This window comes from Tachysurus vachellii, chromosome 22, assembly GCF_030014155.1.
Source record: "Tachysurus vachellii isolate PV-2020 chromosome 22, HZAU_Pvac_v1, whole genome shotgun sequence".
Classification (NCBI taxonomy): domain Eukaryota; kingdom Metazoa; phylum Chordata; class Actinopteri; order Siluriformes; family Bagridae; genus Tachysurus; species Tachysurus vachellii.
In genome coordinates this window covers 17,914,524-17,931,093 of record NC_083481.1, presented here as the reverse complement: position 1 = coordinate 17,931,093, position 16,570 = coordinate 17,914,524, and the positions used below count along the sequence as shown (strand labels likewise).

At 37.3% G+C, this 16,570-nt stretch overlaps 2 protein-coding genes across 2 annotated transcripts in view; both read left to right on the top strand.

Moving 5' to 3' along the window:
• cacna1da (calcium channel, voltage-dependent, L type, alpha 1D subunit, a) overlaps positions 1-4,428 on the top strand; it is a 79,926-nt gene extending 75,498 nt beyond the window's left edge. The window contains exon 46 of the mRNA XM_060857807.1: positions 140-4,428. Coding sequence (XP_060713790.1) covers positions 140-445 — 306 coding nt within the window. The 3' untranslated portion in view covers positions 446-4,428. The remainder of the gene's footprint in view (positions 1-139) is intronic.
• A 4,194-nt stretch (positions 4,429-8,622) lies between these two features.
• cacna2d3 (calcium channel, voltage dependent, alpha2/delta subunit 3) overlaps positions 8,623-16,570 on the top strand; it is a 41,239-nt gene continuing 33,291 nt past the window's right edge. The window contains exons 1-3 of the mRNA XM_060857999.1: positions 8,623-8,924; positions 10,814-10,895; positions 14,253-14,369. Of these exons, the coding sequence (XP_060713982.1) occupies positions 8,812-8,924; positions 10,814-10,895; positions 14,253-14,369 (312 nt within the window). The 5' untranslated portion in view covers positions 8,623-8,811. The remainder of the gene's footprint in view (positions 8,925-10,813; positions 10,896-14,252; positions 14,370-16,570) is intronic.

Sequence of the window (16,570 nt, the reverse complement as noted above, 5' to 3'; positions counted from 1 at the left end):
TTAATTAACATGAACTTAATTAACTTGTGCTGTAGATCTGGATATGAATTCATCTACATAAATACGATGAATGTAGCGTTTAGATGCATTGAACACTCAAAAGACTGATATTTTGATTGTGTGTTTTTACGACAAACAGGTTTTGATATCTGAAGGACTGGGCAGATATGCTAAGGACCCAAAGTTTGTGTCGGCTACAAAGCACGAGATTGCAGATGCCTGTGACATGACCATTGATGAGATGGAAAGTGCAGCGAGTCACCTGCTGAATGGCGGATTTACTGCCGGGGTCAACGGGGTTAACGTTTACCCGGTCATGACTCAAAGAGAGTATGATGTGCAGGACGTTTCAGCCAACTACAGCGATGAAGAGCCAGAAGCTGAATCTCGGCCTCGCTACGAGGAGGACTTGGCCGACGAAATGATATGCATCACCACGTTATAGTATCCGGTTAGCATCCAAAGCTGACAGACTTAGTTGTCACACAAAACCGAAATGCATCTATTGGCTTATAACCAAAAGAAGTGCCTTCCTTTCCAGTGGAGTAGAAAGGCACCAGGAGTAAGGGCACGCATGCCCCACCTACTCTCTCCTTATTGGTCGAGGTGCATATCTGTCAAAGGCACGGTGGAAGGGGGAAGTCACTTTGCCAGAAAACTGTGTTCCACTCTGTCGGACTTCTGATGGTGATGCTTTGCAGCTCACTGCTAAGCTGATGATGAATAAATCTGTGCTGAACCGTGACTGGCCGCTTGTGCTGTCACTGCAGGCTACGGACCAATGATAAGCGACCGTCGCTATTTTCTCCAAGGTGATGACAATCAGATTTAAAATGTCATTACCTCAGTCACTTTATTAAAGGTTTTTGCATACCACGCATGTTTTCAGTACACGCTAGGTAAGGCATATGTCCCAATAGAGGCTTTAGTTTCAATTAAAAGGTTGATGAGAATGATTAACTCTTTAGTTAACTAACACCAGTAAGAAAACGCTGGATCGTATTGCATTTTAAAATCTGGAAATTAGAACCATTTTTTGACAATGATTGCAGCGTTTGTGTTGAATGCACTAGCAGGCAGGTTATTTTTTTAACTAGGTTTAGCCTGTTTGTGCTTTCGTAAAAAAAAAAAAAAAAAAAGACTATGCTGTAAATTCGTTGTAATATAAAACATAAAGAAACTTTGGAAAGAGTCATATTTTGTAATTATGTACTGTAGGAAATAGGAATCAGCAATATTGATCCTAATTGATGTTACTGTATTATGGAGAGAAAAAAAAATATGTGAATTTATTAGATACTGGACTCTTATTGAATTGATTTTTTTTCTTTTGCTCAAACACTTTCTTAATTGATTTGTTTGGGGGGAAAAAAAAAAAGCAAATCAAATCAGTTTTTATATGAGAGGAAATTCATCTCACACCGGCACAAGATATGCAAATAGATTTGTTTTTTATTTTGTCTTTATTTTTAACATTTCATGATTTTCTCTGTCTGTGTGTGTGTGTGAGTGTGTGTGTGTGAGAGAGAGAGAGAGATTACATGAAACATCACCTTTACCCACATCTTCCCTAAAATCCCCAGCATGCAGTACTGATTATAAAGTAAGACTCCCACTGCTGGGCTCCTCTCTAGGGCATCTGGAGCGGATGATGTAGTTGTGTTACTGTGTTACCTTGGAGGTTCACTCCCAGTGTTTTTGTTGTGTATTTCCTGCACAGGAGGTTTGATGTTAAATGCTTTCATGCATTGACTATGCTGCTTAAATCACGTATTTACGACAAAAGACTGAGAGGACGGCCGACGCCGGCATTTCCCTTTAGTTCTACGGACTGAAATGAGCCTGCTGAGCTTGTAACGATCATGATCACAAAACTGGAACCGTCGACGAGGCAGGGCTGCATTGGCAAAGCAATATCCATTCCTAATTATCTCTCTGACTCAATGTCTCTCTGGTTTCTGCATATACCTCCGTTAACAAAGGCCCTGATTTACTAATAGCGCGGATCACGTGCTAATTTTCGTATGCAACGGGATAAAGTTGGGTGTGTTGAAAGTGATTTACAAACATTGTGTGAATTATTGCATGTGAAAAGTATATGTTGGTGAGAATCTGTCAATTAGGTGTTATTAGTTCTCGTCTAGCCTTCAAAGAGACTCCAGGACGAGGAAAACTGGAACATAAAGGCGTAAAGGCATGGCCACGGCGGCGTGTGCGTTTCATGTGAATAAAAACCTTTACACGGGTTCAGATTACATGCTGTTGCCATCGTGGCTGGTGAACGTCTATCACGGAACCGACTTTGCTCTGGAAATATGTATTATTTTTAAAAAGAAAAAAAAAAAACAACAACGACGAATATGTTAATTGTGAATCATTCATGTGAATTAATCAACAAATAATCAGCTTAGTAATGCGAGCAGCTGGAACAAATCTCACTTGGAATATTTGTGTTCTGTGAAACAAAAAAAACACATGGTGATGACAACTTGACCTTTAATATCTCTTCTCGGGATGATCTAATGATTATTCCCCGAGTAAAAAATAAAAAAATCTAATACAAGAAACTTGTGGATTTAAACGGATCTCGCTCTCTACCTCTTTAGCTGAACGACACGGGCACTGCCTCATCATTAATCTTAAACAACATGTGAAATATAAAAACATCCACGTCAAAATCTTTCGTAATCGACATATAAGTTACGAGTCTAATTTATTCATGAATTTAAACTTGGATTATTTGGAGAAACTAAGCCATGATCTTGCTAAACTTGAGTGAGAGGTGTAATTAGGTCTAGCAGAAACAGACTTGTGCGAATCTAACCCTTTGCTGTCAGGCTGCACTAATCTGCATGTTGCCCGAGTGACTTTCAGGCTGCTGGTGCTAAAATCAATCTGCCTGTACGAACACCGCCCCGGCTTCTGCCGCAAAAATGTTCACTGAGAAAATAAAAACTGGACCATCAGCTTGTTTTTTTTTTTGTTTGTTGGTTTGTTTGTTGGTTTGTTTGTTTGTTTGTGCACAAACACAAAACCTTAGTAAATCAGGGCCCTGGTGTTTCAACTCTTGATTTTTATTTATTTATTTATTTATTTATTTATTTATTTATTTATTTTCACCAGAAGTATTTTATCACGTAAAGTATTTTACATATTGACGCTTTCTCTCTGGGGAACTTCATCACTTCCAAAAAAAAAAAAAATAACGCTGAATAAAACTCCAGATCACCAAGAGATTTTTTTTTAATGTGTGACTGCAAAGGCACTGCCTAGAAGTGTTGGGTTTCAGCACATGCTAAGCGCCAGAGAAAAAGCTTGTTACTGGATTTGTGGTTGATTTACTGATAAGTCGAGCGAGTACTGTGCTTTCAGTCAACCGAACACTGTCGTGAAAAAAAAAAACAAAAAAAACGTGGGTTTAACCACTGCATGTGCACATCCAAAAGGGCTCTCTGAAAAAGTTTTATGAGGATAAAATATATGTACATACATAGTGACCCAGTCTTTATGTGAATATATCTTGTGAGAGGACCAATGCGCATTCTAGGCACATTGTACTATTTGTAGCAATTACTCTTAAAAAATATATATATATATGCATTATTTTTTAAAAAGCTTTTTAAAAATTTGAAAGTTTAAAAACAACTTGCTTTTACCTCACGTCAGGGATTCCTGAAGAACATAAAATGTAAAAAATAAAAAATAAAAAAAAAAAAATAAAAAAGAAAAGAATTAATATAAATATATATATAAATATATGATAATTTATTTGGTTCGTTCTACACCACTGGAAATTTCTATATTAGCACATGGCTGTTGGTCTTTGCACAAACGTCTGTGATTTCAGTTTCTTTTGTTTTCTACTCAGAGTTTTGTGTATTAAGGTAAGCGAATTTTGTACCTTTTTTTTTCCCCCTGTGAATGTGCGTACATTTGAGTAAAATGCTACATACTACATCGTCGTTTAACATCTCACCTTTAAAAGCTGGGACAATACGAAAAGGAAATAAAAAAGGAAAAAAAAAAGTTTCACCTCACCATAATTACACGTGGTAACGGGTTTTAAAGGAAAATGCTTAAAGTGATAAACAGGTTTACAAAGAACTGTTTCTTGATTTAAAACGTTTTCATCATTTTTCACTCTAGAATTATTACTACTATGAGTATTATGATTATTCTTATTGTAATTAATGCTGTAAGGAAATTTAAGGTCATGATGTATATTATGTACAAATATCCTGGAAAGATGTGTGATAATGTTCACTACTTGAAAGTCCTGATTTTTGCTCTGTTATTTTTTTTTTTTTTTTTTTTTTTAGCGAAATGATTTTTCTCTTTGTAGCAGATTTAATGGAAACCCTTGAGGTTTTGTATCGATGCATTTTTTAAAATATATTTTTCTTTTTCTTTTTTTTTTTCCTATTTATTTTGGCCCTGACTTGATTTGAATCAGTACTGAAGTTTTATTTTCTAATGAGCATTACTGAATAAACAATAAAATACCAGGACTGACTCACATATCCACTTATTAATGGTGCTTACAAAACAGCATTATTACTATTGTGCCGGACCAAACTTCGGCGTGTAACTTGTCCCGCAGCTTTTGTCCTAGACCCATGAATGAGGTGTCAAATCGACCGGCTCATTGAGTAAAGATGTGCTATGACTTTTATAAGCGATCCGAGTACCGGTACTTCCGGTACCGGGTCTCAAAATGGCCTTTTTTCCCATAGACTCCCATTATAAACTTTGGAGGTTTATAACTCGACCAGCTCCTTTAGGGTGAGACTCTGAACAAACTTTTAAATTGGTGTACCGACTGGCCTTCCGGTTGTGCCGAAGCCCCGCCCCCAAAATATGCAAAATCAAAAAACTTGTGACATGTGACATATCAAAACACTCAGCACAATGAGGAAAACTTCCTCAAGAGTATTCAGATGACGTCACGTGCTCGTCTTGACTAGCCTCCGGGATTTGCCACGTGCAAGCACCATTCACATTTTCTTCAGGAAATGTACGTTCTAGTTCTTACTACAACACTGTTTTCTACCGTGACACAGTTCCATTCTGGATTGTGATTGGTAGTCAGGTATTGAGTAGTATTCTGTCACAACAGCACAGACAGTAGTGCGGCTACAAATCGCAGGTTTATATTAATACAGTTGTCATAATGCGGTATTGTTTCTATAGCAACAGCTCAGTCACCGGGACGTTTACAGCAGAATAAACAGCAGATAAACAGAATAAACAGCAGATAAACAAACTTTCTATAAGGAGTTGATTATATAATATGTATGGAATGAGTCTCCAGTGTCAGTACTTTGTAACGATCAGTAAGTTATCTGCCGCAGGACGAAGGTATATTTGAGTATCAGGACGAGCGTCATTTAAAAATAATTACAGTAACTGTAGCTCAAGCGAGAACAGGAACTAACTTGTTGCACAGGTGTTTCACAATTAGAATGAAACGTACAAATAAATGGTGACAAGATTAAAAGTATGAACCAGCTTTGAGAGGAAGCTGTGTTTATCTAGTTGACACTAGATAATGTGATGATACATTATTATTTCTACATGTATTTATACATATCTTTGTGGCCAGTGCACGCAGTAGGTGAATATGTCTGTAGCTGGAGGCACGTACTCTGGAACAAAGGCTGGGCTGTAGAACAAATTCTGACCCTAAACAGTGTCTTGCGCGTTTTAACCACCAGATGGCATCACTGTATATTTATGCCATCAGTGCCATAGACACAGTCGCTTACATTATAAACATTAGAGTCATTATTGCTCAGTGTGGAGCAGTCAAATAGTGTGTGAATATAAAGACTCATTACTATTTTATCGCTGTTTAAAATATACAACATACATTATATAGCTGAACCTGAAAGATGCTCTTAATCAACAAAAATGCTAACCTGAACACTATTCACTAACACCACACCATTGTAAAAAATATTTGAATTTGATGTGATATTTTTCCTCTGTTTAATTAACCTACACCTTAACCAGGCTTGTTTAAAATGTTAGCTGTTTTACCGTTCTCAACATGATGTACCTGGAATATTTACCCAGGAAGAGAAATCTCTGCTGCGGACTACGGTACAAGAGTGTAAAGAATGTCTTTTTCCTAACTAAAGTGTGTGTGTGTGTGTGTGTGTGTGTCACCTATTTGTTTGGTGGTACAGCTGTCACTGCCACCCCAGAGCTGATGCTTGTGTAATGGAGAGAGCCAGAGTGATGCATTCAGCTCACCACCATCACTATGATTATCCAGCACAGTCTGAGCCTCTGTCTTCTTATCTGGCTAAAAACCAGACATGACACAGAAAAATAAAACACGCTCATCCTCAAAGACTCTGAAGTTTTATCCTTTTAATGCATTTTGTGTGCCCATCGCAACTTTATTGTGTGTCTCCATCACGACTATTACATAGTATATTTCATAACAGCAGCACTGATTTCTCAAATCGGAAGGCGGTGATTTCTTTTTATAACAGCAGCTCAATCAGTTGTGTTGGTTATATATTAATCCTGACGTTCCACCCCTGTCTCATCGCCACAGTGGTCAGGGATTGATCTGGTTCTGTGGAATGTTCTGTTCTTTTTCAGCAATCATTTGAAGACTTTGAGAGGAAGACGTAGTAGTAGAATTACAGTAGTAGTAGTAGAATTAGTAGTAGTAGAATTAATGTTGGGTCTGTGGTGATCTCAGAGTTTGTGATGACCCATTAGTTCCTCAGGAGCTCACGGTTGCACTATTATAATCTGCCGTAGAAAGGACATGATCTACATTTACATTATTTCCTGTCCAGTGTCTCCCAAATGGTTCACTTCAGGGAGCCTCAGTCTTGCTCATTAGGGATAAGGATATATAGATATAGATATATAGATATATATATATATATTTTTATTCGTTCATTGTATTCATTTTTATTAATTTTTCTTATTAATATATATTTATTTCTTTTTTTTTCCTCTTCTGTCTCTATATTTCTGTAAATCTGCTTTGAGACAATGTGAATAGTTATACAAATAAACTGAATTTGAATTTCTATTATTGTGCTCATCTAAACCTGTTGTTGGTTCTGTAGTGACAGCTGATTCAACGTGTCGTCTGTCGAGCGATTCGTTTTGTTTAACTTTTCCCCTCGCTTCATTTCTGCTTCAAGAAATGAAAGGAGCTCTAACATTATCAGCTCTACTCTTCCCGAACAGGCCACATGTACCTGTACAGGTGAAATTAGGGATGTGTTAGCCTAGTGGTTAAGGTGTTGGACTACCAATTGGAAGGTTGTGAGTTCGATTCCTATGTCCACCAGGTTCCCACTGCTGGGCCCCTGAGCAAGGCCCTTAACCCTCAATTGCACATAAATGTAAGTTGCTCTGGATAAGGGTGTCTGCTAAATGAAATTTATTACTTTATTTCTCACGACTCAAAACAGCAAATGCGTCTGTATTGGTAAATTGTTTAGCTTTGATCGTATCGTCTCAGTGAACTCACCTTTTATTTGTTTTGCTTAATTGGCACTACTTCAACCTATAAAAATATTTAGATTGCATTTTTTTTTACAATGCAACAAAAATAATTCTGCACAATAGTTTCTGCAAGATTTGTCTGGGAATTATTTCATGCTATGTTGTGTTAAAATGAGCTCTCGTCTGCTGACATGAAAATCCAAAGGAAATCAACTGTGTAAAGTCAGATCCATACTTACATCTCCAGGACTCCAGTGGCAGCAGCATGCGGTGTTGGTGGCAGCAGATGGCAAACCGCCTGTTAGCGTGGTGCAGAATCCAGATTGCCTGCAGAAACGTTGACCAGGGCAAATTTCAGTGGCTGACACATCTGCTTGTGCCTAAGGGTGACCGTGATTACTGTAGAATTCAGAAGAACAGATGTTAAATACAAAACGGCCATAATGGCTGAGAGAACAATAAGAGCACGTGGCATGACCCATGGTCTCTGCTGGTGCAATGGAATTAAGATGTTTGGGACCAGAGTCTCACTCCTGGCTTCTTCACATGTTCAGTCAAGGGAACAGGATATGACTCTATGGTTTCATTGAATATTCAATGTTAAATTACAATATTAATATTTTTACGGCACATGATAAACTCGACGTAGCTCATTTGACGTTGAGATCGTTTTGTACTGTCTGCCTTATTTAGTCCGATTATTATTTTTAAAAACACAAAATTTTGTAAGCTTTTCAAATGTCACCCGTGTTGCTGGTGTGTCATCGAACATTTCAGGGAACTGTAATATATTTGTATATCAGCAAAAATAGATGCATGTCAGATTACAATGACAATAGATTAGGTGAATGTGATTAAGGTGAATTATGTCCTGTTTATGACTTTAACTTTTAAACTTTTCTCTGCATTAAAAAAATTATAATAAATTAAATCATATTAGATGTATAGTACATCCAGATTCATGTCTCTGTCTTTGTGAAAGATGAACGTGACCCTGGATGCAGTGTGTGTGTGTGTGTGTGTGTGTGTGTAAAGAGAGAGAGAGAGAGAGAGAGAGAAGGGAAGAGACTTTAAAGCAGTGATATCGAAACATAGTAGGATGCTGAACGCTTCATTTGAGGTTTCTCCTCTCTACGTTCCGCTGTTCTTCGTCTCTACCGGAGAAATTCTCACCTCGGTCAATGGACAGCTCGCTGATTTTCCTCCGCTGGAGAAGAACTGGTGAGCTGTGTGACAGCGAGCCGGTGTTGGAGAGCTGAGAAACGGACAAAAAGAGACACCGAGAGACAGAGTGAGTGAGAGAGATAGAAAAGGCGACGGAGCGGTGAAAAGATGCGGCGACTGCGGAGCGGACTGGAGTTGCGCGTGCGTCCGGTGTTGTTCTGGCTCGCGCTGTGCTCAGCGGCGGCGGCACGCGGGTCTCAGCACGGAATCCCGCTCGGAGTGTGAGTAGGACCGGCGCGAATTGATCACGTAGGCTACACCGTCACCTGAACATAATCAACGCGCGCTATGGAGACATCCAAATCCACCCACCGCCGTGCGCAACTACCGGCAGTGTGAGAGCACCGAGTGCGGCGGTGTGCGGGATTCTGGACGGTTCCATACTGGAGAGTGTTTAGTCTTATTTAGTCAAGACTTCAGCAGTCTGTAAAGTCTGGACAATATCTAACCATTCTAGATGTTTATACTCAGGGTGTATAGTGTAGTGCCAATATATATGTGTACAGCAGTCACATCGGAAACCCTAAAGCTCTTATTGTTTTATCTTCATTAAAGAAGAAATAATAAAATAAATCTATTGTTTAAAAACGTGCCGACTTTTTTTTAAAATGAATTAAAATAAATTTATCTGCACATATCAGCTAGGAAATCAAGATTTAACACAGAATAAAATGTCAAGAAAATGTATTGAAATGTTTTCGCATAAATGCTAGGATGTAATTTATTATAAAAAATATGTATATATAACTATAACCCCGTTATAAACCCTTATTAAAGATTAAAATTAAAAAGCCGCAATCATTAGTTTTTTAATTATTATTATTATTATTATTATTATTATTATTATTATTATTATTAAATTATTTATTATTATAAAATTATTTATTATCTTAAATCCGCTATGAAAATGTAAACGTTATTTCACGTTATTTTTAAACGTTACATTTTTAATATGCGGTATAATCATTTGTTCGTTATAACACACACACACACACACACACACACACACACACACACACACACACACACTCCTCTATCAAGCTAAGGTTTGACTTTTTAGCAACTTTACAAATTTTCAAAACCGCAAAGAAATGTTAGAAATAATGTATTAAATTGTAAAACCTTTTCTTTTTCTATTCCCACATTTGTAGACAACGACAATAGATTAATTAAAAATAGAACTGAAATATTAGCTTAAATTACCAAGAATCATAAAATACTTTCATTAAAAACAGCTTGAATTCAAACCTCCAGGTTTCCTGTTTCCTCTGATGATGATGATGATGATGATGTGAGAATAAAATAAAGACTAAACTTAGAATAATTAATTAATAATAAACGAATTAGCACTTAGCACCGCTAATTGGGTTATTTGTACATTTAGCGGGTCAACTTTTAAACTAGTTAAAGAAAATGTTAATTCGCTAAAAGTGTAGCAGCCTATTATACTGACAGGACGACCAGCTAACGCAATAAAGTCGATTTAATCGCGTTTGTTGTCTGTTTTTTAAATGCTATTTATTTGTATTTACAAACTTCCAGCTAGCAGCTACTCACTGTACAGTAACCGTTACAGTCTAACCGTTACAGTCTAACCGTTACAGTCTAACCGTCAACATTCAAATTCAAAACTGGTCGCGTGCACGAGCATGAAGTGTCTCGAGCTCCCAGTGTAATGCAGTGAGATCCAACATAAAAGCCCACAGTGTTAAATAATTATTAATAATAAAGACACAGAATTATGAGAAATATTTCTACAATCAATGTCTACTGTATTAGGTATGAAAGCAAAATCTTTATTATTATGATGATGATGATGATGATGATTATTATTATTATTATTATTATTAACAGTATTATTATTATTATTATTATTGTTGTTGTTGTGTTGTTATTATTATGATTATGATGATTATTAACAGGATTATTATTGAAAACAATGGGCCAGTATTATGTTTTATACTTTATGTTTGGTCACGATTTTACATGAATTAACAATTTTACACCAAGAAGCGCTGAGACATGATGTTTGTAAGCAGTGACGTCACTGTATTTGAAATGTTTTTCAATGCTGTGGGTTAATCAAGTACAATTCTTGTGTTCTGTGCAGCGTTAAACTGTGGGCTTCAGCGTTTGGGGGTGAAATCAAATCCATCGCCACTAAATACTCTGGTTCACAGTTACTGCAGAAGGTAATGCGTCTCTGTCATTATGTCCAAAACTCACACCATGTTCACTTCATCTATCTATCTATCTATCTATCTATCTATCTATCTATCTATCTATCTATCTATTAGGGATGTAATAATATGTTGTATTGCATTGTTTGACTTTTTATTAGCCTGCATATTGTAGATAAAATTGGTCAACAGATTTATAATATTATAAACAGATTCCGCTTATATTACATGTGGTGTAATGAACATTTAAACGTAATTAAGTTCACACCTTTTACTCTGAAAAGAAGCTTCATTATATCTCAAGTCAGGAGAGATCGTCTTGTGTAAACATGACACTGTATTCAAACCCAGATTTATGAGCTGCGTCACCTTTTTCTAGATAGATCTGAGCTGAAGGTACGGACTTTGCTCAATGCCCTTTTCCTGAACGACTTACATTTTATCTCATTTTTATACAGCAGAGCAATACTGAAGGTTAAGGGCCTTGGTCAAAGAGCCCAGCAGTGGATGTTTGGTGGACCTCGTATCTGAACCTCATGAGATTCCTATCAGTGGTCCAACGCCTTAAGCACTAAACAATCACAGCCACTGTACCACAGCCACATGTATTAGCTTCACAGGAGGGAGATTTGACCTAACAACTGTTCAATTACTAGCCCAAGAGCATTAACATTACCTTTCACTCTTCACTCGTCACTATTCTTTCTTTCTTTCTTTCTTTCTTTCTTTCTTTCTTTCTTTCTTTCTTTCTTTCTTTCTTTCCTCCCTCCTTTCTTTCTTTCTTTCTTTCTTTCTTTCTTTCTTTCTTTCTTTCTTTCTTTCTTCCCTCCTTTCTTTCTTTCTTTCTTTCTTTCTTTCTTTCTTTCTTTCCTCCCTCCTTTCTTTCTTTCTTTCTTTCTTTCCTTCTTTCTTTCTTTCTTTCTTCCCTCCTTTCTTTCTTTCTTTCTTTCTTTCTTTCTTTCTTTCTTTCTTTTTTTCTTTCTTTCTTTCTTTCTTTCTTTCTTTCTTTCTTTCTTTCTTTCTTTCTTTCTTTCTTATTGTCTCTCTGTCCCTTACTAATGCATGCAATTTGTCTTTCATTTGTTCCTTTCTGCCTTTTCTTTTAGAATTAATTGCTCCTTGTCATTCATGTCTCTCTCTCTCTCTCTCTCTCTCTCTCTCTCTCTCTCTCTCTCTCTCTCTCTCTCTCTCTCTCTCTCTCTCTTGCTTTCAAATGTGATATCCTGTAAGCACTCTAACACAGCACGCACAGCACAGTAGCTTCAGTAGCTTCAGGGTGGTAGTTTATTGTGTATCTGTAGTCTCTCAGTCGCTCAGCTGCACAAAAGATGGTTCAGCTGGAAAAGACTCAGGTGTGTGTCAGAGAGACTCAGCTGTTACTGTGTGTGTGTGTGTGTGTGTATGTGTGTGTGTGTGTGTGTGTGTGTTCAAGTTACGGCTCATTACACACTGATCTTTTTCTTGTCTCATCTTCAATTCTCTCTGGACAGAATCATCCAGGAAGAGATAAATTGAATAAGTGGAGCTGTGTGTAAATGTAACCCCTGGACGCCTGTCACTCTGCAAAATCAGAAAGGTCCTTGCGATATATGACAACATAATAATTCAAATGCTAATTGTATTGTTAGCATTAGCACTTAAAAACATTGGTGTCCCTGCATTACAGTTCCTTATGGTAATAGCTGTTTGTATATAAAGCATCAAATTTGTTGTAAATGTTTTAAACAGTTTTAAATGTTATCTAAAAAAACATATGGTTGAGTGTATGTATTGAATATTAAGTGTTTAAGTGTGAGTTTTATTCTTATTCTTACAAATATTCATCAATACCTCAAATATTTAACATTTTTAAGTTATCTATATTTGTACTTTGTAGTATTGTCATTTTTCACACCATTATTACATTATTACATTAATATAACCCTTAATCATCTATCACTTGATCTCTTTGGAGAGATTCTTTAAGGAGGAAACAATTCATAATTCTTTTAATGTAATGTCTCACTAATATCAGTTACAACACACTTTCTATCTGGAGAGAAAAAGACTTCTAAATGTTGTTGTAAACAAGGCAGATGCATCTGACAGCTCCTGAAAAACGGGATGGCTCTTCTTCTCATTACCCGAGCCAGCAGGACGATCATGGCTACTGATGAAGGCCTGTGAATTACAGCATGGTGGTGAGAGAAAGAGAGAGAGAGAGAGAGAGAGAGAGAGAAAGGAGAGGAAGACAGGATGTGGGGAAGGGAGGGGAGGACAGGCGTGAAATGAAGTGTTCCACCTCAGTAACTCTCCCCCCGACTCCTTCTCTCTGTAATGGGATGTGTGTTATGTGTTCGGGGTGGTGTGGGCTCGAGCACTCAGTGCAGGAACATGCGTCTGGATTTGTGTAGGATTTGTTGCTTTGTTGCCCATAAAAAGAACAGAGCAGATGTTTGCTATGTTTGGTATTATGTGAGGGCATTTATGTGCAGGGGAAACGGATTATTTATGTTTTGAAAAATATCCTTAATATAAAAATTTGCATGTTTGTTGCATGTGGTTCAATTTGCCTGTGCTGTGTTAGAAACATGTTTGTGTGTGTGTGTGTGTGTGTGTGTGTTCTGCAGGCTCAGCGTTGTCTGAAATGTAGCTCATTATCCCAAGCCACCCAGGCTTGACGCGTTATTATCTTTCTCACTCGTTCAGACTCAATTTCAATTACTCTCCGTCCACGTGTGGCTCCAAACCTTTTTTTTTTCCTGGTGCAGACGTTGACCCACCCCCTCGTCAGTCTGATCTTCGGTCTATTGCATGAATTGCAGCAGCTCCTCAACCAGTCAGAGAGCTCAGACTGAGCCCTGTAATGATACCAGAGGCATCTCGGTGGCCAACCAGATATCATAACTAGAGCTTGTCAGCAAATCAGATGACAGCATTGAGATCATTAATGGTAACTTAAGATGTAAGGATGAAGAAATCAGCATCCATAGTCCATACTCACCAAGTATGGTCCATAGTCTGCGTACTCACCCTGATGAGACGTGGACAGTCTTCCCACCTCACCACCCTGCATCCTACAGGCTAAAATCCTAAATGGCTATTTGACATATATGTAGTCCACCATTTGGAGGTTAATTCATACCCATGCAACATTGCTATCACTGTTCTCTAAGATGTTGTATATGTGCCCTGAAATGGATTATCTGAAATCTTATATCAGGTCCTGTTTCTGTGATCATGACACAGAATACACACACATATGGTTTGAGATAAACTCCCAGGACTGTCTAACTCCCACCATTTTTTATTTCTCTATTAAAAGTAATAGTTCAATGTTTTATCCTTTGGCGTTTTCTGATAAGTTTGCTGTTTCTTGTTTCCCTTTAGAAATGTAAGGAGTACGAGCGCAAAGTTCAGATGGAGGAGGCCGATGGAGCCAAGCTGGTGCAGAGCATCTCTGAGAAAATGGCTGAGATGTTCCGCAGCAAAGCGCAAGCCGCCCGGGTGAGTAGAAGCATTCAGTACAGTGTATCTGAGTCAATATCACTGATCAGATCAGTTATTCCATCAAGGTTCAAGAGGAATTCTGAGCTTTTTTGGAAACAATTCATGGTGACTCTGAGCCTTCACTACGTTCTCAGAGATTAGGTAGCTGTTTGGGCCTTTAGAACATATTCATTATGTTCATGAGCATGAGTTAGAATGCTCTACAGATTCAGAAGTGAGACGTATATTTGCATGTAATTACCATCCTGGATTGAATGCACACTGAGCACATTCCCTGGATTCAGGAGTGAACTGAAACGTATATTTCTATAATTTGGAGCTTGGAGGCTGCTTAAATTCAGAGGTTCAGAAGTGAGTCTGAGATTAGAGTGAAACAGACTGCAGTTCCTTTATTCTACCAAACCTTAGCATCATTACTAATTCTATTCTATTCTGTTATATTAGCTGCTAGTGTAGCATGGTGCAGGCTAGTGGAGATGATTCCTCAGTAATCTTATGTATAAAACCAATTAAGGTTCAAGGGTTTAACTGAATATTGTTTAAAATAACAGGTCCTTATTGATTATTGATTGATTGATTATTGTTCATTAAGGCTAAGTACTAGAGCTTATCTAACTGATATGAGAATGGCGTAGCTTATAGATAAATATGCATACAGATGATCAGACTCATGTTTTTACAACAATAACAAGCATTTCATTTCTGACATCTGGGCTACATCTGGATCCATCTGTCAGCAGTGATCATGTGGCAGCAGTTAAATCCGAAATGATCAAGAAGTAGTGATAGAGTGAATGTAAAATGTTATTTTAATAAAAAAATGCAAGTCTTAGGCTGTTTAACAAAAATTGATTTTATTAAATCAATTCTGAGATTTTCGTGTCCTGCATTTTCATTTAAAACTAAGCTATAACTTATGTATTTATTTTATGATATTGCAAAATCTATGCATATTTAGTCATGACATTGCAGTATTTTTTAAATTATAATAAATTACTGTACTTGTTAATAGCTAATACAGTATAGTTAGTATGTCTGTAGGATCTTTTCTATGTTCCCTTATTCAATTTCTCTTTATTACGCTGATAACACGTTTTTTTCCCCCCCAGTGAATACGTATCATTTATGGTGTATAAATGAGTGTGTGACGGTGTTCATGCCGCTGATCCTGTGTTCATATCTGAATGTGATGTGTGTTATTGATGTGATAGAAATTCTGTTATCGCGGATCCGCAGCGTCGCATCGGAATTACTAAGAGAAATAAAGCCTACCTGCAGTGTGTGTGTGTGTGTGTGTGTGTGTGTATGTGTGTGTGTGTGTGTCAAGATTAATTCAGGTCTGCTGTCTTGAATGAACATCTACAAACCGTTATAGACTGTAATAAGCTGTTATGCGACAGATAAAAAAGGACAAAGACTTTGTAGCTATTACTACATAGTACTAATTTATCTATAATATCACGTATAATATATATAATATATATATATATTAACATGTCCAATTCAATACAATACCAAACACATTTTCTGTATACCTGCTCAGGATAAAGAGCATTAGAATTATAAATTATAGGAGGCGATTTCCAAGCTAATAAAATGACTTCAGTGCAGATAAATAAACACGTCCTTTTTTTTTTAAACTACAGTTTTATTCCAAGGATAAATAATATATTTGGTTTCTACGATTGACATTTTTTTCCTCGTGATTATTCCAGAACTCAAAGGAAGCGTTTCAAATGTCCAGGTTGGAAAAATCCAAGTTATTTAGAGGATTTAATTCCCAGGTTAATATAGTGTTTATAAATGACCCACAGCACTGCGGCACACAGTACAGTGCGGACTGCGGAAACACATCTGGGGAAAACTCAGGGCACTGTGTAAAGGGAAGGAAGGACCTTTAGTGCTGTCATTGTGAACTGAAATAGAAAAATCCTTTTTATTTATCATTACGTTTGCGAATGTAATTTTTTTCTCTCCAAAAAATGGAAAACATTTTAAAGGGATATTGCAAATTGATTGTCTCCAAAATATCCAGCTGCAGGTCTACAGTGCCTTGATTTTTGTTTACGTTGCACCAATTTCACACGACCCCTATTGCGACATTTTAATTTCTGTCCTCCGGCCATCACACACACACACACACACACACACACGCACGAGCTAAGGTGACCCATTAATAGCACAGAGACCTCAATTAC